The sequence below is a fragment of the Typopeltis vanoorti genome, chromosome 8, assembly GCF_054136105.1.
Source record: "Typopeltis vanoorti isolate ZY-2024b chromosome 8, IOZ_Tvanoo_1.0, whole genome shotgun sequence".
Lineage (NCBI taxonomy): Eukaryota > Metazoa > Arthropoda > Arachnida > Uropygi > Thelyphonidae > Typopeltis > Typopeltis vanoorti.
In genome coordinates this window covers 72,222,434-72,245,713 of record NC_143556.1, presented here as the reverse complement: position 1 = coordinate 72,245,713, position 23,280 = coordinate 72,222,434, and the positions used below count along the sequence as shown (strand labels likewise).

Here is a 23,280-nt window from a genome sequence, read left to right as displayed (position 1 = left end):
AAAGATTAGCAAAACAAGTGTTCTCTGCCAGGTTGGCAAGAAAAAGGAAACAAGATATTGGAGTGATACAGTAAAAAGTGCCTTAGAATATAGAAATATAAGATCTGATAATGTTAGTCTTGACAGGTAATGGACTGATTTGGAGGAAAATTGTAGATAGGAAGTTAGTAATATGTAATTTTTCATGTAGTTCTATCATATCCTGTACACCCCTTGAGGGTATATATATCAGAAATTTGATGATGATGATCTGTTGAAGAAGCATATTGAGAGATTCTTTCTTTCTTTCTTGCTAATCACTTTTCCACATAGAGCATTGTTCTGTTATCGGTATTGCAATTTTTCATCTGTAGATCGATATATAAATGTTAATTATACCCTTATTACCAATAACAGCCTTAGATGTTCAATTGCTATAAGAAAAGAAAGAAAAATCCATTTAGTGCATTTCATTTTTAATTTTTCTTCATTTAGCTTATCATTTGAGCATTTTGGAAACACATTTAGCTGAATACTCTTTCTAAATAATCAGCATAAGAACCTGAAGAGATGTAAGCAGAATTCTTGTCATGCAAAACCTGCATGCTGTCTACTCTCACTAGAGAAAACACTGCTATAACAAATTCACAAACTACCAAAAGCCCTGACTGTATATCTCCATAGGTGGAATGCAGTGCTGAAAGAAATTCATTGTAGCTCACTGTCCTAACTATTCTTGTGGTCCTTCAAGTTTGCTATGGTGAGAGATAACTGTAATTGGTATTTTTGTGGTCTTTTGAATGCAATATACTTCCTATATTTCTTTTTTTAATGGGACTTAACTGTATCTACTGATGAGATCCAGTAAATTATCAACCACCATCCAAAACAAAATATTTTTGCAGCATTGCACAGGAGAAAATTTATAGATAGTTATCAGCAACCATTAATTTTAATGTCCGTCTAAGATTACCATTTGCTTTATGAAGAAAGATGAAAGGAGTGCATTCAAAGTAGAAATGTATGGCTCAATAATACATTTAAAATAATGTCTGCATAAGAAGCATCTTATACTGTTTAATAATGAAAATAAAGTTTTGCAAGGGAATCACTGCATAGCATTGGTACAAGAAACTGAAAGTATGATTTCTGTGAAAGTACAAGAAATTTTTATATAATTTCATCATCATAAAAAAATAAATAAAAATAAAACAAATTTCTTCTCCTTCCGTTGAACTACTTCATGGATGTTCAAGAGCATGTGACTGATCCAGCAGTGATGTTTCCAGAGAATGAAAAAGACTGAATTAGAATCATAATCAACATAACAGAAAGATAGAAAGGTGGCCTGTAAATCCATGGAGAGGAGAGACAAATAATGTTAACTAGAAGTTGACATTATACTTAGTGCAGGTACTCTTATGAGAAAAGATTTAATAGATTTATAGATGCTGGAAACAAGTTGTCTTCAGCATCTGTAAAGGGCTGAGTAGGTTGAGCTTATACTTTTATGGGTTAAGTAAAATTCGTTTTATCTCCTTTGCCACAGGAATGACATACTAAATAATTAATCAAGTATAGCTGATTATTGAAACAAATTTCTGTTTGGTGGAATATGCCTAGGTGAACTTAATAAATTTACAAAATGGCTTTACAAATGTTTTAAGGGGAAAAAAAAAAATTTAATATTGCTAGTGAAACCATATATTGGATTCCCCATAGGACTTTTCTTTGATATTAAATTTATTATATGGTAACTAATATAATAAATGAATAGGAGTTTATATATACTTTCAAATTTCTCAGTAAGGGTTATAAATTAACTTCAATTTTATTATTATTATTTTTTCATTGCAACCATGTTTTATTTTATCAAGACCTCGAAAATTACATGCATCAGAATTTCAAGCCACTAATAAGGAACATCTAGAAGTGATTAAGAGAATGGGTATTACTGTTGTGATGCTGTCAGATGGAAGAATTCAGCTTGTTCATAATACTGCCCAAGTAAGACACATTTTTTGCTTCATAAATTGTTTTATTTTATGTTAAATAAAAAATGTTTGAATATTGTTAATATAAAAATCAGATGAAAGGTAATGAACATATGTTAACAATGAAACATAAGAATGAGAAGATGATATCGAAAAGCATCTTATGAGGAAGAAATGTAATGTTTTATCTAATTAACAGATAAGGAACTGTTTTTTTTTTTCTATTTCATCGCTATATTGAAACTCTGTCAGCTATTTATTTTAATACAGCTGTTTGCTAAAAAGGCTTTTGATGACCTGTTAACCATATGAAGTAAAAAAGAAAAAATTCAGTGCTTTAATTTAACATTTCCCTACAGTAATGGAAGTATTTTGAGGATAAGATAGCATAGTAAACAAACTAGTATTGAATAAGCTCACAAAATTTGAATCAAGTATTAAAATATTTTTTACTATTCCTTGTTGGTATGGTCAAAGGTATTCAATTTTTTTGGTTGATTTAAAGGAGGAGTGCTTAAGGGTCAAAGTTGGATAACTAGGAGGAGACCCCCTATGTCACCTTGTAAGGAATGTGGTGAACTTATTAGGGCTTCAGACATAATGTCCGGCCCTCATCTTCTTGTAGTCCACCCTGTTAGTAGATATCTACCACCATGCTGAACAGATGAGAATTCAGCTGGCAATTTGTGATTTACCTAAACAAAATTGTATTCATCTTGGCTTAAGCCAAAATTCAAAATGATGGTGCACAATAACAGAATTTCATTCTGACTGGGATGTTGCCTGAGTTTCTCTTTGGCAATTTTCTCAGCCTTTTCTCAAGAATGTTTCAATACATCTTACCTAGAACATTTAGGAGAGAAATTCCTCTGTAATTCTCACATTCAGCTTTATTCCCCTTTTATAGATGGAACTATAAGAGCTCTACTCTAATCTGAAATTTGACCTTCTTACCAAGCCCTTGGAATTATGCAGTATAGTCACTGCAAAATGTTTCTAATCTGATCCTGTGGCTTCCTCTCTTTGAGAGGGTTGCAGCTGATTACTAGGGAGATAGTGATGCAAGGTGGTTTCCTGTTGCCTTCCTTGCCGTATTTTTTATGACTGTAGCCTGCGTGTTCACAGGTCCGGTTTGCCTGCTTGCGGGATGAAAAACTCCAGATAAGCTGGCAGAAAAAACCCTGCTGTCCACGCCCAAGACCGGCTAACTTGGCTATGGCTGAGGAAGATCCTTAAGCTCCTCAAGTTGTCGATGGGAATCGAACCTAGGACACTCCTTTCTCAGGCATATGGTTGCAAAGTGCAAAGCCACTCGGCTAACCTTGCGGATGCAAAATGTTTATACCTCCATATTTGATTATTTCTGGTCAAATCATCTACTTGAGATTTCCCATTTTAGGCTTTTAATACTTTTCACATTTCAGGATTTTGATAGCTTTTTCTACTTGATATGTACTCCTGTTTGCCTTCTTGAATATTTTCTACTTCTGTTATGTCACTGCTTGTTTCATTTAACAATCTTTCAAAGTAATTACTCTAAGCATCTATAGTATCTTTATCTTGAGTTTTCATGCCATCTTTATCATCGTTAATGTTTTTAATAGCCTTCAGAACATTTTGCCACCTTTCTGATATTTATCTTCTGTATTTTTGCTGAAGTCTTCGCATGATTTGTTTAGCTACTTTTACACTTAGCTTAATAATCTTACATTTTTCTCTGTATTCTTTTAGGGCAAATAGATCAGATGGCCTTCTTCAATATTTTGAAGAAGCATTCCTGGAAAATAATGCTCCTTCAGTTTCTTGTGTCCATCATGGTTCTGTCCTTTTTTCTATCCTTGCAGACAATTTCACTGCATGACTCTAGTTGAATCAGTTATTTTTTTCTTCTGAGTTTGTCACTGCTACTGATACTCCAAGGTTTGGTTCTTGTTTTCAAACTGTTTAATTTTTTTCTTGGATAATATTTGTATAAAAACTGCTCAAATTTAATTGTTTTTAAAACTTTCTGGCATACTGTTCTTTTCAATTTGATATTCATTTTTATACTAAAAAATAAGTGATATTCACTTTTAGTTTCAAAACCTCTTTAAACTCCTATCTTGAACCAACATGAAAATATCACCATTAACAACAACATAGTCAGCAAGGCTTTTCTTATTTCTTGTGTCTTCTCCCTATGTGAACTTGTGCACATCTTTGTTGGATCATGGTGTTAGAAATGAATAGAGCATAGTTTGCCAGATCTGAACCCCCTGTGACTTTTGGCTCTGGTGGACATTACAAAGACGTCTATTGTGGATACATAACCAACTTAGTGGACATCAAGACCAGCATTGCATGCCATATCCACAATATTTTGAGTGAAACTCTACTTTCTATGGTTGAGCATGCGATTTCAGCACGTTTGCTGACAGTGGAGAACAAGGTGCAAAATGAAATAAGATCTTATAACACTACAAAAATAAAAGAAACAATTGAAAACAATAAAAATGTGAAAATACTAAGAAAACATTTATTAGTTAGCAGAAGTCAAATAACTGCAATAAAAGATAAGAATGGAACTACAATAAAAAACCAAGAACAAATCCTAAGCAGGCTATGCTCAACCATAGAAAGTAGAGTTTCACTCAAAATATTGTGGATATGGCATGCAATGCTGGTCTTGATGTCCACTAAGTTGGTTATGTATCCACAATAGACGTCTTTGTAATGTCCACCAGAGCCAAAAGTCACAGGGGGTTCAGATCTGGCAAACTATGCTCTATTCATTTCTAACACCATGATCCAACAAAGATGTGCACAAGTTCACATAGGGAGAAGACACAAGAAATAAGAAAAGCCTTGCTGACTATGTTGTTGTTAATGGTGATATTTTCATGTTGGTTCAAGATAGGAGTTTAAAGAGGTTTTGAAACTAAAAGTGAATATCACTTATTTTTTAGTATAAAAATGAATATCAAATTGAAAAGAACAGTATGCCAGAAAGTTTTAAAAACAATTAAATTTGAGCAGTTTTTATACAAATATTATCCAAGAAAAAAATTAAACAGTTTGAAAACAAGAACCAAACCTTGGAGTATCAGTAGCAGTGACAAACTCAGAAGAAAAAAATATAACTCTATAGTGATCCTTCAATAGATGAATTAAATATAAATAACTCTTCTCCTCGCATATGGAATTCATCCCCCCCTCCATTCACTTCAGATGAAATAAAACAAGCATTAAAAGAAATGAAAAATGTCCTGGTGAAGACCTAATTCACATAGAATTAATTAAATTGAGAGGCAACAACATAATTCACCATGTCACAAACTTACTACATCTATAACTACAAGAGGGGAAGACCAGAAAACGGGAAAAATGCTACTCCGATACTGTTATTTAAAAAAGGGGACAAAGAAGAAGTAAAGAACTATATATCAATTAGTATTCTCTCTCTAATCTGTATAAAACTACCACAAAAGTAATAAACAGGTTAACCCTTCTTCTAAACTCAAATCAACCAGTAGAACAAGCAGGGTTCCATCAAGGCTTTAACACCATTGATCATATTCATGCAGTAAAACGAATAATAGAAAAAGCAGAAAAAAACCAATTGCTTCTCTGTTTAACCTTTATTGATTAAGAAAAAGCATTTGATTCCATCAAAACTAATGGAGTGCAATAATTGAAGCACTCCAGAATCAGGGAGTTCCTGGAGAATATATGGACCTCCTTCAGGAAATATATCACACTGCAACAGCAACAATCCAACTCCACCAGTAGCAATAAAATATCATATCTCCATGTCCGACAACTCTCTATCACCAAAGCAGTCCTTCAAGAAATATTTAATAATAATATAAACTGGACAAACCTTGGTATAAAAATTAATAACAGAAACTTAACACACCTAAGATATGCAGATGATATAATTTTTGCAAACCCTCCAGAAGATCTATATCATGAAAACAGAATAGTCGGTCTAAAAATAAACAGAGAAAAAACTAAAATCATGTTTAATCATTTTGTAACACCAAAAAACATAATAATAGAAAACAATTTCTTTGAAAGAGTCTCTTCATATACATACTTAGGTCATCTCATTGATCTAAACTGTGGACTTCAAAAGGAAATAAATAGGAGAGTTCAACTTGCCTAGAGTGCATTCAGAAAACTGAAAAGCATTTTTCAAAACAATGATGTCCCACTCTGTTTAAAAAGGAAGACATTTAACCAGTGTATACTTCCAGTCATCATATATGGTTGTGAAACTTGGTCTTTAACAAAAGCACTGGCAAATAACTAGCAACAACTCAAAGGAAAATGGAGAGGTTGATGCTAAGCATCACATTAAAAGATAAGAAGCGAAACACCTGGATAAGAAGCCATACTCATATCCTGGCATAATTTTACCATAAGTGACTAAAATGGAAATGGGCTGGACATCTATCCAGAAGAGAAGATGAGTGATAGACCACCATGCTAACAAACTGGATTCCAGAAGAAGGGAAACGAGGCCGAGGATTTCCTAAAAGAAGGTGGAGTGATGAATTGTCAAATTTTGTTGGGGGAAATTGGTCAACCATTGCCAAGAACAGAGAAAAGTGGAGAGATCTGGAGGGGCCTTCATCCAGCAGTGGACAGAAAATGGCTGAAAAAAAAAAAAATATATATATATATATATATATATATGGAATTAAATTATGGAAATCTAATCTCATCTCAACATATAATGTACCGACACTCAAGAAAACTGGAAAATTTTTTGAGCTACTTAGAGGAGCAGAAAAAGTCAACATAGACATTATGTGTATACAAGAACATAGATGGAGAACTGACAATCATGAAATGAATGAAATATCATTAGCTGACAAAAAATGGAGATTTATTTATAACTCAAAAAACAATGATGGTACTGGAGGGATTGGAATAATGCTCAAGAAGGAACTAGCAGAAAAAGTAATATCAATTGAAAAAGTGTTTGAAAAATTCTCCACATAACCATAAGTACCAACCCAAAACTGACAATAATATCCACATGTGCTCCACTAGAAGACAAAGACACCTATTATAAAGATCTTTCTGAAACTGTCATGAACATCCCAGTTCACAGAAGGTAAAGACATTGCCAATACTACTAAAAATGTGGATACATATACTTATCATGAAACCACAAATAACAATGGACATTCTCTTATGAATTTCTGCAATAGCCATAACATAGTAATCACCCAAACCAAATTTCCCCATCCAAAAGGAAGACTATAGACCTGGGAACATTCAAATGGTTCTCATTCCCAAATAGACCACATCCTAATCAATGGAAAGTGGATCAGATCAGTCAAGAACTGTCGAGCATATAATACGATTGAACTAAACTCTGACCACAGAATAATCAATGCCCACATTAAACTTTTTCTAAAAGCCTCTAAAAATAACAGGCCTAAAAAGAAACAGTGCAACTGGGACAAACTAAATAACCCACAAATTGCAGCATGTTTCCACAGCACATTAGAAGACAATATGGAAAACATTCTTAAAGATCCAGTTAATAAAAAGTATAAGGGTATCATTGAAGCAATAAACATAACATCCAACAAAATTCTTGAAAACAGCAGCAAAAAAGACTGGGGGGGGGATGGATTACCCCTGAAACTGAAAAATATATAGATGGGGGGGGGGGGGGGCAGAGCCCTCCTAGTATATATATATATAAAGTTCTATGCATACGTCTTAAAAAACAAGTTTTTGCAGTCCTGCATGATTTATAAATAATTCTTTTGTTTTTATATTTTAATACTGAACTGTAACCTTGTTATCTTGGTACTGTCATCATCAAATTCCTGACATGTACCCTCAGGGGGATGTACTGGATATTATGATAGTATTATGTGAAAAGTTACATAATTACTAATTTCCTATCAACGATTTTCCTCCAGCTTAATCTGTTATCTATCATGACCCCAATATTATCAGATATTTTATTTCTGTCTTCTAAAGCACTTTTTTACTGTATCAGTCCACCTTGATCTTTGTCTTCCTCTGGGACTTTTTGCTGCCAGCCTGGCAAAGAACACCTATTTTGTGAATCTTTCCCCTTCCATTAATTTCAGACAAATTATGGAGGCTATAACGATGTTGTAATTAATTACTTTAATTTCCCGACATTTCGACCTTCATATTAAAGTCAGAAGTAAACACGCATATATACAGAGACAGTATTTTGATCAACTGTTATTCTACTGGCCTGACTTCTAGTGGAAAAAAAAAACTACATCAAAGCTATATTCTATTTATAACATCAGAGAACAAATTCATATAGATAACTTTATTACAGCAAAAATGGTGCCCTAATGTCACATGAGAGTGTTATATTAGAGTTAAGATCCTGGATTATTTACAGTTCTATTTATAATTATCTCTTAGACAAAAAGGTTATGTGGGTAGAATATGTGCCTTCCATATTGGAATTTTTAGACCATCATTATTGTTAAGATTAGGGTGGTTGATAAGAATTTCACACGTCTCCTTAAATTTACGCTCATAGTACGTTTTGGCATGATGTAAACAACGGATGCCTTTCCAGTCAGTTCTGTGTAGAGTATTCAGGGCATGATCAAAAAGGCAGGATTTACCATAGTTTTATATTTAATGTGCCGTTTATGTTCCTTTTTTCAGATGGGTATTGTACGCCATGTTTCACCTATATAGGGCAAATTACAGGTGCAATGCATATGGTATACTCCAAGGTGGGCCAGCAGAGGGAGTGGATCCTTGGATGAGTTGAATAAGGCTCTGTAATTTTGCAGGAGATTTAAAGGTGGCATTAAGGTTGAATTTCTATAGTATTCTGTTTATTTTATCTGATATCCTTTTAATGTATGAAATGGTTATAGTTTTATTGTAATCTAGTTTATTTTTGTTTTTAAGTGCAGAATCTTGTGAAGAATTTTGTCGATAGTATTTTAGTTGTAGCCATTTTTCAGGAAGGTATTGCTAATAACTTTTAATTCATCTTTAAGTACTTGTTCACTGAAGCAAATCTTCAAAGCCCTGTTTTTTAGCGTGTTAATGACACATGGTTTTTGTGTTGGATGGTGTTAAGAGTTTGTGTATATATTGGCCAGTATGTGCAGATTCCCAGTAAACAGTGAAAGAAAGACTGCTAGGAGGAAGACATATGACAAGTGTATCTAGAAAAGGAAATGTATTCTGATTCAATCTCAATTGTGAATTGTATGCATTTGTACTGTTTGTTTAGGTGGCTAAGGAAATTGTCTAATGTCTAGTGGCCATGGGACCAGATAGCAACAACATCGTCAACATATCTAAGCCAGACTTTGAGTTTTAAAGTAAGGGAATATAGAGCATGTTGCTCAAAAACCTCCATTAAAAAGTTAACAGTTGAAAGGGATAACCATGAACCTGCTGTAAAATCGGGCAGGAATTTGTCCTGTAAAAGAAGAATTTTGTCATTGATTTTGACATTTGTGAAGAAGGCAGAGATGTCAAAAATGAATAATAAATCACTTTTTTTCCCCCAGCATGATGGCTTTAATTTTGTTTACAAAGTGTTGTGTGTTTTTAATATAGGAAGGGGGGGAAATGACCTGCCAGTTTCTTGGCTAGATGATAATTGGGGCTGTCTGTACTTTCAACTATCAACCAGAGCGGTACATTCTGCTCGTGAATCTTGGATAAACCATAAATTCTCAGGGAATGAGTGTAGTGTGGAAGTAGTTTTTTAACTGTATTCTTGGGCCAAGAAGTGACTGATTTAAGTAATTTTTCTGTTTTCTTTTTTTATTCGATTAGTTGGGTTATAGTTAACAAGTTGATAGGTGCTGTTGTCTGAGACTAATTGATTTATTTTTTCCAAGTATGTTGTTCAGTTTAAAATAACAGTGGCACTGCCTTTATCAGTTCTAGTAATTATGATGTTCTGATTTGATAACGATTTCACCACTGCGAATTCATATTTGGTTAGGTTGCTAGTTATTGTTTTCGTATTATTTAAAATTTTCAAAGTTTCCAATTATATTTTATCAGCTATGGTGGTTGGGATACATCTTAAGCTTCTTTCAATATGATATATAAAATATAATTTGTTAATAGTCCTGGGTGCTACAGCAAGTAGTAAGAGTTCACCATGATTCAGGGTGTTATTAGAAAGGTTGATCACATGACTGTTTATTGAAGGCAGTTGGTGGCTCCTGGTATCACTTAATTCTGGTTGGTTTCCCCTTCCATTCTGTTTAAGTGACCATCCCACCTGAGATTAGCTCAGGTGGAATGGTCACTACTAATACATTCCTGAATGCTAACAATGGCGAGTTCTTTCCTAATATCCTCATTTTTGATGTGATACTGCCATTGATGCCATCTGTTCACTCCACTAATCTTTCTCAGAATTCTCACATCAGAGGTCTCCAGTCTTTGATTAAGTGTTTTATTTCTAACCCAGCTCTCAATCTATAAGTTAAAATTGGTTTAAACATTGTGTTGTACACAGCTAATTTAGTGTTTTTACTAATTTCTTTCTTATTCCACATAAATTATTCAGTTGACTTCCTACCATTCCAGCTTTACTAATTCTGTTGTCTATTTCCCTGTTTAATTTACCATCTTCACTAAAAATTGTGCCTAGATGTCATAGTGCAAAATGATGATGCTTTGATATTAAGTTAATTTTTATATTTCCTGTCTGAATCCTGCCTTCTTTCTCCTTTATAATATTCTTTTGAAAATCTTGTGTGTATAAGAAAATTATCCACACATTATATAAACCACATTATATATATTATATAAATCTATGGGAGAGGGAAAAAAAATCTCAAGCATTAAAAGCTCAGCATGGCAAAATAAGTCTTTCATTTGTAATTTCTGTGCTGCTTTCATATTCAACAACCTTGCATATTAATAAATTTTTATTCATGTTTATATTTTTTTCTCCTTATGTTTGAAAATGATACTAAAGATGATGTAAAAATAGGAAATATGAGTTAGTTCTAAGCTCTCTTAAATAAATCTGATTAAGTCTTTAAGCAGATTCATTAACTAATAAGTGCCCTTAACAAACCTGAGATGAAAATGAAATAAAAAGACAAATTATTCAAATGGAATTAAGTCACTCATTTCAGTGAACTGTGAGTAAAAAGCATAACGGTAGATAATAGAATAAACAAGGCTGCTTTGTGAGGAGCAATTTGAGTAAATTTGTACTCGGCAAAACAATTGAGAAACCAAACACAACATCATATTAGCATTATATAAAGCAGCTTGTAAGCATGCATATGTTAAACATATCAATTATGTATCTTAGAATTATGATTGAAAAAAAAAAAAAAAAAAAACTTAGAGTATTATATAATGATGTGTCAGACAGATGGACAGAATAAAAGAGACTTCTGAGATGAGAAATTTGAGGAAAAATTAGCGAAGTCAAAAAAAAAGGTATCAATAGAAGAACTTTATTAATAAGGAAGATGGCAGACAGAGAGGAACATAGTGGCAGGAGAAATTATAACACTTTCTTGATAATTATGCTACTTCCCAAACAGACATTTGCAGAATAAATGAACATAAGCCATATTGTACCATCATTTTTTATTTTGGTTTAACCAACAATAATACAATTTGGTCGGCTAAATCTCAAATTGCCAGCCTGATATCAAAATTGGAGATGTTAATGTCAGCTCTTTGCTTTATGCGGATGATTTATACTTCTAAATAAATCCACTATAAGTCTGCAAGATTCTCTGACTAAATTGAATAGCTGTTGTAATAGATATGGTATGAAGGTCAGCAATAAAAAGACAAAGACAATGAAAATAGGCAGAATCATTGAAAATGTCAACTGTGTTGTGAATGGAGAACCTGTGGAACAAGTAAAACATTTCAACTACTTAGGCACGATTTTTACTGAAGATGTTAAATTAAATAAAGAAATAGACAACAGAATCAGCAAAGCTGGTATGGTGGGAAGTCAATTGAATAAATTCATATGGAATAAGAGAGAAATTAGTCAGAACACTAAATTAGCTGTATACAAGACAGTGTTCAAACCAGTTTTAACTTATGGATCTGAGAGCTGGGTCAGAAGTAAAACACTTGACCAAAGACTAGAGATCACAGATATGAGAGTCATGAGGAAGATTAGAGGCGTGAACAGATGGCATCAATGGCAATATCATATTAAAAATGAGGATATTGGGAAAGAACTTGACATTGTTAGCATCCAGGAATATATTTACAGAGCTAATCTCAGGTGGTATGGTCACTTAAACAGAATGGGAGAGGAAAAATTAGCAAAACAAGTGTTCTCTGCCAGTTGGCAGGAAAAAAAGCTATAGGAAGACCAAGATATAGGTGGATTGATAGGGTACAAAGTGCCTTAGACGATAGAAATATTAGATCTGATAATGTTGGAGTCTTGACAAGTAACAGACTGATTTGGAGGAAAATTGTAGATAGGAAGTTAGTAATGATGTAATTTTTTCATGTAGTACTGTCATATCCTGTACACCCCTTGAGGGTACATGGCAGGAATTTGATGATGAATATAAGCACAGAATAATTCTAGCAATGAGATGCAGAATACTCAAATGCATTAACCAGGTGAATACAATAAATTCACCATATACCTGAGAATAATAATTAAATTTAAACAAAAAACATGAGGTGATAATCAGCATTAAGAGAGCCACACCAGGTTTACAGGGTCTGAAGGTTTCTTTAGTTCTTGACCTGAAGCTGCTTGGGAAAAATTAAATATCTCTCATTAAGCATACCAGTTGAACTTCATTCCTGTGGGTGTACGTGATAAAATCAATGAGGTCTTATACTTCCATTTCTTAAGCATCTCTTGTACTTATTGCCAGTTCAGTTTTTTCTTATATATTTGGCATATGCATCTATACATGACAGGTTGCAAAACCTGTAGCAGATCATTGCTGGTACTGCATGTAGACCAGCGGTTAAGAAAGAAGGAATCTGTTGATGTTTTTGTTGAACAATTGGAGGTGTTGTAATCATCATCATTATAAATTTCCTGATGTGTACTCTTAAGAAGCCTTCAGGTTACTATGACAGCATGCATGATTAATTCATTTTAGAAATTATGGACTTTACAACCATGTTATAAATAACTCTTTTAATATCCCAACGTTTTGATCTTCATATTAAGATCATCATCTGGAGCATATACAAATATACAGGACAAGCTAGGTTACATTACGTACAGTAAGCTAAAAAAAACAATGAGTTGGCATGACCTCTAGTGAAAAAAAAAATTATTTATAAACTATTTAAAGTTAAATTCTATTTATGATACCGTGAATAAACTTTTTTTTTTTTATCATTTCAGCTTTGCTGTTGTCTATTTTCAGATTTAACTTGCCATCTTCACAAAAACTGTGCCTAAATAGCGCATATTAAAAGAGTTATTTATAACATGATTGTAAAGTCCATAATTTCTAAAAATGAATGCTGATCACCGTGTAACACTTAAAGAAAGGAACATGCGTGATTAAGTTTACGTTATTAAATTCCTATCCACAATTTTCTTCCAAATTAGTCTATTACTTGTCAGCACTCCAATACTGTCATATCTAACATTTTGTGCTAAGGCACTTCTAACAATCAGTATTTCTAACTTGACTCGAAGATCCATAATTTAAAACTGGTTTGAACACTGTCATATACTGCTGGTTTGGTGTTTTGGCTAATTTCTTTCTTATTTCATATAAATTCATAAGGCTGGCTACCCACCTTGTCAGCTTTGCTTATTCTGTTGTCTATTTCCAGATTTAACTTGCCATCTTCACAAAAACTGATAAACAAAAACAAAAACGTGCCTAAATAGCTGAAATATTTTACTTGTTCTATAGGCTCTCCATACAGAATCCAATTGATGTGTTCAATGTTTTCATAGTTTTGATCTTTTTATTCATGCCAAATCTGGTACAGCTGTTATTCAATTTAGTTAGAGAATCCTGGACACTTGCACTAGATGGGTTTAGGAGTACAGCATCATATGCACTCCTCAAAACAAAGAGCTAAGTTTGACATCTCCAATTCTAATATCAGGCCTAATGCCACTTTCTTTCATAATATTGAAAGTTTTCCATTTGGTTATACTATAAATTAAAGACGCCAAGAAATTGTATTCTTGATTTAATCCCTTTATCCAAGTGTAAACATGCAAAGTTTGCACGTGAAATAACTTCATGACTGGGCAACTCGTATATAGAGGCTAATGACTTTGCATTATTTGCTATAGTGTCCCATAATGCAAAGCACATATCCTTATGGACATGTATAATACTTTGCATTAAGCAAAGGGTAGGGTCACTACCCAGACCAGTTTCAACCTTTATTGAGATCTCACCAGTAGGAGACAGATCCTGAAGTGATACCAAGGCAAGTAATGTGAAGTCATTAGCCACTATATACGAATTGCCCAGTTGTGAAGTTACTTCATGTGCAAACTTCATTTGCTTACACTTGGATAAAGGATTAAACCAAGAATATAATTACTTGACATCTTTAATTTATAGTATAACCAATCTACTCCAAATTCTAATCCTGAGTATTTTAGTAATAAGCTGCAACACCTTCTGGCTACTTGTATATCGAAATATGACTTCTACATTACTTTGACCGTGGTATCACTTCTGGTTCTGGCTCCCACAAGTAAGGTTGTCCTCTTATTCCATTGTGTAAAAGAAACTTGAACAGGCTAGGTTCAATCCAAACAGAGGTTGTTAGGATTGGATTGCTCACTATACAATAAAAAGTTGAGAAATCATGGGAATATGAAAAGGATCTGTACTTGAATTTTGTTTGTAGTAAAAGGCATATGACAAGGTGCCTAGAGAAAAAGCTTTTCAAAACACTACAGTTATATGGGGTAAGTGGAACATTATACAGAGTAGTGCATAGTCTATATTTAAGTTGTAAATTATACATGTCCATAAGGATATGTGCTTTGCATTATGGGATACTATGGCAAATAATGTGAAGTCATTAGCCTGTATCTACGAGTTGCCCAGTCTTGACGTTACTTCACAAGCAAGGTTGCCCTCTTATTCCATTATGTAAAAGAAACTTGAACAGGCTAGGTGCAAACTTTGTTTGCTTACACTTGGATAAAGGATTAAATCAAGAATATAATTTCTTGGCATTAATTTATGGTGTGGGGATAATGTACATCCTGATTTTACATCAAACCAATTTTCTGTATTTCCTTCCATTCTAACTGCTGACTTACAACTTAAATATAGACTGTGTACTACCCTGTATAATGTTTCGCTTATCCCATATAACTGTAGTGTTTTGAAAAGCTTTTCTCTGGACATCTTGTCATATGCTTTTTCTTATAAAATTTAAGTACAGATCCTTTTCATATTCCCATGATTTCTCAACTTTTTTATTGTAAAGTGAAAAATCTGATCCTAACAACCTCTGTTTGGATTAAATCTAGCCTGTTCAAGTTTCTTTTACACAATCTTTCTCAACCTCTTTTCAAGTATGCTTGCAAATCTTACCTGGAACACTTAATAGACAAATTCCTCTGTAATTCTCACATTCAATTTTATTCCCTTTTTTATATATGAGAACTATTAGAGCTCTACTTCAATCATCTGGAATTTGACTTTCTGACCAGGTCCTCTGAATTATTGAGTGTAACCACTACAAAACTTTTATACCTCCATACTTAAGAATTTCTTGGTCAAATATCATCTACTCTAGCTGCCTTTTAACATTTCAAGTTTTTGAAACATTTTCAACCTTAGATATTAATATGTACTCCTCTTTGCATTCCTTTTGAAAATTTTCTAGTACAGTTCTGTTATTGTTTGTTTCATTTAACAGTCTTTCAAAGTAATTACTCCAGACATCTAGGATTATTATGTCACACCTCCAGGGAGTCCAAGGTCTCATCAAGGTTTGGCACCTACTCTACAACTCTGTTGTTACCAACTACCACTATCATTTCCACATGATATCCTTATCTTCAGGTTTCGTGTCAACTTTATCATCTTTGATTCCTTTTACTCCATTTCTCAGTTTTTTCAATATCCTCTAGAATATTTTGCCACCCCTTCCTGATATTTATTTTCTATATTCTTACCAAAGGCTTTCCATGACTGACTTTTGTTGAGCTACTTTTTACAAATTTCTTAACTTTCTTACATTTTTCTCTGTATTCTTTTAGGACATCTGCTGAGTTATTTGCTATTTTTCTTTTCCAGAACTGCTTTTTTAACTTCGTGTCCACTGTGGGATTCTTATTTTTCTATCCTTACAACTTCACCACCACATACCTCCCTAGTTGAATCAATCAATGTTTTCTTCAGAGTTTGCCACTGAGACTCCAAAGTTTGGTTCTTGTTTCGAACTGCTTCAAATTTTTTTCACTAATGTTTATATAATCAATTATACAGTTTACTTGTAAAAGCTGCTCCACTTTAATTATTTTTAAAACTTTCTTACATACTGTTCTTTTCTATGTAATATCCATTTTTATCCTGCTGAGCACTGAGTAATGGTCTCTTCCTATTTCAAATCCTCTGTACACGCACGTATCTTGAACCACCATGAAGATATCACTATCAATCATGCAAATACTTACCGTTATTATTAGCTTTGCCCTTTTCTCCAAATTTTCCCAAAACATTCTTATAATGCCATGTGAGATTTCATTTCCTACTCTACTGTGTAGGTCTCCATGCTATTGTAATCCTTTGGGAAATACACTGTTGAAGGTGGCCATTCAAAAGAACATAAATAGAATGAAAGAAGATGAGAAGTTGGTTTAGTATGCTTGAAGCTGACCTCTGTAATTGAGCAGTATTTGGTATTTTCATACATGCAAAGAAAAAGTGGAAGAATGATGGAAACAAGTTTGGTAAAGCAGAACCAATTGAAAATACCTATAGAAATGGCACAAAGTCCAAATTGTAGATGGGATATTTCTTAGCAGGAACATTTCTCATGTATATGGACAGTACTGCTAGACATTCCTTTAGCATATTGCAGTGTCATGCAAGATCAATGAAATCACTGGCTTGGAAAATATAAGAGTTAAGATTATTCTCAACAGGAAATTTATTCCTTGGCTTTCAGAATTAAGATTGACGAAATGCAGCTTTTACTTTGACAAGTGTGTCAGCTGGTTTTAACCAATGAAATATTTTTCACTTTAATATCGTATAAACTCAATTCAGTGAGTTTATTGTTATATTTGTTTGCCGCCCATTTCTTAATTGTCAAAAACGAAGGAGAAGAGTGCCCATAAACTTTTATGAACTTCGAATAAATTTCTTTTGGCATTAAACCTTCTTTTACAAAGAATTTTTTAACCGCACAATACTCAATTTTATCCATTTCAAGGAATACAGACAACACTTTTGCTTCATACAGCTGTATAAAACAAACTACTTGATAGAATGACATGCTTATGACAGATATAACAATTTAGGGAGGAAAAAATCATGCCAATAGTGTTGCCATCTATGGTCGAGGCCAAGAATTTTCAGACCACCCTCGTATACAAGGCGCAACAATTTAATTCCAGCAGTGTACCGTGAAAAAACTAATTACGTTTAGAACTATACATTAGTGGCTACTGTCGCTTTCAAAGTAGTTCCCTTGTGCATTTATATACTTTAGATGGTGTTCCCATTTTTGGAAACAGGCCTCGAACACTTTTTCCAGAATACTCTCGAGTTTCTTTATCACATTATGCTGGATATCAGCGATATCAGAAAATCTTTGTTCTTTTAGCACAGTCTTTAATTTTGGAAACAGCAAGAAATCACAGGGAGCTGAGTCGGGTGAATAAGCAGGAAGACCTAATTTGTTAATTGATTTTTTGGCCAGAAACTCTTATGAGCGCACTATGGCTTGTTACATTGTCGTGATTTCTTTCGAATACCCAGTTCTTCAGTTAAAATTACCCTGTTTCTTGATTCATTTGCAATTCATCAGCCATTAAATACACACTTAATTGTCTGTCAAACTATACCAAATCTCTCACTCTGTTCACATTTTTATCCATCATTTTTGTTTTTGGCTGCCCACTTTTGAGGTTGTCATTCACGTCTTATCACCCACCTTTGAATATCTTATGCAACTCAAAGACACTCAGCTTTTTCAGGGCATCCACACCATGTGCCACTTTCAATAGCTCCAATGTTTCAGTTGCAGTTTTGCCGATTTTCAGACAAATTTGGATGTTAACATGCTGCTCCAAATTTTGATCGCACATTTTTATGCCAAAGTTTACATGCAGATCTCTATTGTTTTTGCAATAGCCAACTAGTAAATGGCTTTATTGGCTTGAGGTTTACACACACACACACACACACACACACTAGTTAAAAGATGTACAAACATGATTACTCACATGATTCCAACCAAATCACCATGCAGACGACACTACGCAGCCATTCCTGGGATTAAATTGTCACATTTCGTATATATATGTATGTTGGAGAGCAAGTGCTTTGTAAGGATTGGGGGTTTTGAGCAGTGTGGTAAATGAAGACTCATTCCAGTAAGATTATTTCAGTTGTTTGGTCTGAGCAAGTGTTTGGATTGGGAGAGCAGAAACAAGCAGACCATGGAAACGAGGCATAAAGATCCCAGTGGTTATCTTAGTTGGCACTATTGTAATGCCATAGGACACAAGACTGGAATAAGGTCAATCTGTAGGGAAAAAAAATATGAGAAAGGTTGTGATCTAATATCTGCAGTTTATTTGGAGGGCATGCCAGTTAAGAAATGGTCTAAGATGCGGGAGAACGAAGATTATCCAGTATCCTGGTTGGTGAATTTATGTTAGATCTTTATTGATAGCAAATATTCACCTTCCTTTCTAACTTAAATCTGTGAATTTACAGAAGGAAATGACAATTTGAATGGTACCAAAGATTTACAACCTTTTTTTGGGTGTTATTTACATTAAATAAGTAAATAAAATAAACATTTAAAAGTAGCCAAATCAAAGAGAACGAAGAACATGATTCGTAAGTGATTTATCTGTAATGGGTTAGAGTGGATTTTTATTGGAAACCAGATTCCCAAATTTATAGTTTATCATCACTTGTCTTATCAGATTTATCCAAGTTTGGAGAGACAATCAGTCATTAGGAAAGAGAATTAGATTGCAAAACATCAAGTTGTTAAACTGTACAAATCTGGTCTTGCACAACATTGAGTGGACACTAAACTGACAAACTAAGCCTATTCAAATATGAACATTTCTTCAAAACAATTTCAAAGGTTTAGTACACTACTCACATATCAGCTACAGTGATATATACTTTATATATTCAAAATATGCTGCAAAATAGTTCTATTAATTTAAGTCACCTTATACTAATCTGTGTGTGTACATACATGCACACTTTTTTTTTTTTTTAAATCGTATAGTATATTATTTTAATTGCTACCATATCCGCCTCTCTGGCATCTAGTAATAGCTGTTGTTTGTTCAGTTATATCCACAATTTTTGAATACTTACTTTCTTGTTTCTTTTCTTTATACTGATAAAAAAAAAAAAAAAAAAAATGTGTATGCTGATATAAAGCGTGTAGTGAAATATTATTTATGCATTAACATGATTTAGTTATGAAACTGATTTATGTTTTCACAATTGGTTATTTGCATTTCTCTCCAGTATTGGACTATCCATGTGTTTTGTTATTATTTGCTCATAAAATCCAGCTAAATTTTAGATATCAAAATAATCATATGGTTGTTGTAGCTCATAAAAGACACTAAAAGAATCTTTCAAAATATATTATGAAATGCTTTAGTCCCTAGTCTCTGTGTAATTAGCTAACTACTCAGCTTTTTTTTTTTTTTTTTTTAATATTTCATCGAAATTTTCTGTGATGATAAATCAGCTTATTTGAAATTTTTATTTAGGCAGAAACTCCTGAAGAAGCGGAAGAAGGTGTATATTTCATGCAAGATATGATAGAACTCTCAAAATCTCAAAGTCAGCAAGGTAACAAATAAATAAATAATATTTTCTGTTTCCAAATAGGATTAGTTTTAAATATTTTTAAAACTGTTAATTAATATGCTAACAAAGCCCATATATACAATTTGAGTATTATGTAGAAATTTAAATAGTTGAGAAAATTTCTTGCTTAGTTAATTTTTTATAATTTATTTATTTATTTTAATATCAATTCCACTCACAAAAGGTTGGAACCTATAGCACATCATTTAGCACCATTAGTATGCTAAGGTTTAAGTTATTGAGGAACTCCATCTTATACACCAATAATGAGACTGGTGGGTCTCTTGCACTGGGTTGTAAAAACCAGAAACATAACAGACGTCATAATTTAGTTAGTTATTCACATGTGATGTCATTATAATGCTTTATAGTCACTCCCATGATTAGTATGAGAATCGCAAACATCCATTTCCCTAGAGGGATTTGAACCTGCAGTCTTGTGACTGGAGAGTGGATAATCTAACCACTTGGTCAACCAGACCACCTGTTATAATTTAATGACTTAAACATAAAATAAAATAAATCTAAGTCAAAAAAATTCAGTGAAAATCTGTAAGGTGCAGTGAATAGTAGTATAGTGATTGACCCTCTTTAGTTGAAAATATAGAATTTTATTCAAAAACCTTGATATATTTCATCCAATGTAACATGGACATCATCAGGAAGAAAAATTGGTAACCATTCAAAACATGAATCATAAAAATGAGCCATGAAGCATGTGTTTACTAGCTTGTGTCTTGATTGCAGCTGAGTTGATAAGATTATACTACTAGAGTTCAAAGGAACAATTGCGAAAGTTGCATAGATTAATAAGATAAAAATAATTGTTAGCTTATTTAAATTCACCATCAATGCAGGCTAGTTTACATGGTGGAGCATGTTGTTTAAACAAATTGAAGGAACAGCAATGACAGTTCCATTTCATCAACTTTAACTGATTATTTAATGGCACATCTAGCAAATCAACTCTTTCATATTATTTTTCTCATCCTAAAAAAAAATAATAATAATAATAATAATAAAATAAATGAATTAAAAAAAAAAACCTTTGTACTCTCGTATCAGGTTCACTATTGAACCTAAATTATTCATTTGTCTACCCTTTCTGGATACCTTAATAATTTGAAATCCTACAGGTGATGTTGATGCAGTCATGTTGTTAAAAGCAGTCTGATGTCTAATGGATACAATGAAACTACCATACTAAAAATTATTGATAGGTACTATCCATCAACCAGACCACAATCTGATATGAAAAGAATTTCAGTACTCTACCTTAAAGGAACCTCTGAATAAGTAGCATGGGTTCTTTGCAAATTCATTCTACACACTTCCTTCAAACCAGCTCAAAAGCTGTCTTTTTTCTTACCATTTACAAAGGATGCATTCCTTACAGGTGTCATGTCTTCTCTGCTATTTTGTACAGACTGGCCACTCTGCTTTGATTAGAGTCAAACATTAAGACTATTGCATTTTTGGAATCAGACAAGTCTGGCTATTCTCCTCATACTATTTGACACTAGGTACAGAGTTCTTCGGACTACAAAAAGAGTCTTCATTCCCCAAGGTTCAAATTTGATTGTCTTTTTCTTGAAACATTGAACAACACTGAGAAATCATCCAGTCTATGCCAGTCTCCAAGTTTTGAAAAGTGATTATTAATTGTTCATAATTTTTAAAATTATTTATTTTTAATCTATGCAACTTTCACAATTGTTTGTTTGAACACTTAGTGTAATTCTATCAACTCAGATGTGACCAAGACATGAGCTAGTAAGCACATGCTTAATAACTTGTTCATGAGTCATGTTTTGAATGTAGTTACCAATCTTTCTCCCTGATGATGTCCATGTTACATTGGATGAAATATATCAGTGTTTTTGAATAAAATTCTATATTTTTCTACATGTGTAAGTTGTATAAGTGTCTATAAATATGTTTGGTACACGTGTTCCCTGTAAAATGGGCACACCAGTCAGAGAATGCACTGTGGAGATACAGATTAACTTTTTTTTTTTATTTATTCACTTTTTATATCAATCTACACATGAAGTTGCAAAACCTTTAGCATGTTGATGCAGCATGTGTGCAGATCATGGTGGTCAAAGAAAAAGGGACAATCATGTTATGTATTTGAAGACAGACTTGGAAGTTGTAATGCTTAGGAAAAGCTGTGTGAGGAAGACTGTTCCAAAACAAAAACACAGGAAAGGAACAAAAAGAATAGGATGAAAAGTTGTCTCAGTAGGTGTGTGGTGTCAGAGATATTTGATCTTATGCAGAGATCTAGGTATTATCAAATTTGAAGGAAATGGTGTGTGTGTGGGGGGGGGGGGGGGTGTTCGGTTTCATTGAAGTTCACAAGGTTTTTCTTGCTCCACTGAAATTTGTCAAGCAGATCAGAGTAAGGGATTGACTGTGGAAGATCTCTTAGCTTAGGATGAATACCTTAAGGTTTGTCAAATTATTATCAAAGCTGTATAACTGAGAGGAGACTCCACATAGCCTTTAAAGGAATGCAGAGAACCTACCAGGGCTTCTGACCTAATATCCAGTTCTCACCTTCTCGTGGTGCACCCTGTTAGGTATCTACCTGGATACTGAACGAATGAGGATAGGATGGCAATTTAGGATTTAGCCGACCAAATTGTATTCTTATTGGCTTAAACCACAATATTAAATGATGTTACAACATGACAGAATTTCATGCCGGTTTGGGTGTCGCCTGGTTAAACAAGGCCCCCATTGTTTTCGCCAGGGAACCAGGACAAACAATGAAAAGTCAGCTACTGGAACAAACCCTAAAACACATTTGAACTCAATATCACCAGAGTTCAAGATCGGTACTATCAACATAAGAAGCCTGAATGGAAAAGAAATGGAACTAGCTGAGGAATTTGATTAGTATCAGATCGATATAAGAGGGGTGACTGAACCAAAAAAGGCAAAAACTGGTGAGATCTTTCTAAACAATAAATACAAAATGTTATATTCAGGCAATGACAATCAAGGAAAAGAAAGAGTAGCCATAGTATTCAACACTAAATATGAGGCTAATCTTCATGAATGGCAGGCAGTTTCAAGTAGAGTGATGTGGGCAAATATCAGAATGGGGAACTGATATTTGGGGATGATAAATGGGGACATTGAGACTTATCTGAGCCTATGGTCCCACAGAAGGTCCTGCTAAGGTAGAAGTGGAGGAATTTTTTGAAGCTTTAGAGAAAGCAACTGACACAATCAAAAATGAAAATTTGGTCCTTGTTGAGGATCTTAATAGCAGA

The 23,280-nt window shown here is 33.5% G+C and overlaps 1 protein-coding gene across 1 annotated transcript in view; it reads left to right on the top strand.

Annotated features, from left to right (window-relative positions):
• Positions 1-23,280, top strand: part of LOC150104094 (ER degradation-enhancing alpha-mannosidase-like protein 3) — a 391,801-nt gene that overhangs the window by 280,886 nt on the left and 87,635 nt on the right. The window contains 2 exon segments of the mRNA XM_090396397.1: positions 1,857-1,986; positions 19,897-19,978. Coding sequence (XP_090252523.1) covers positions 1,857-1,986; positions 19,897-19,978 — 212 coding nt within the window.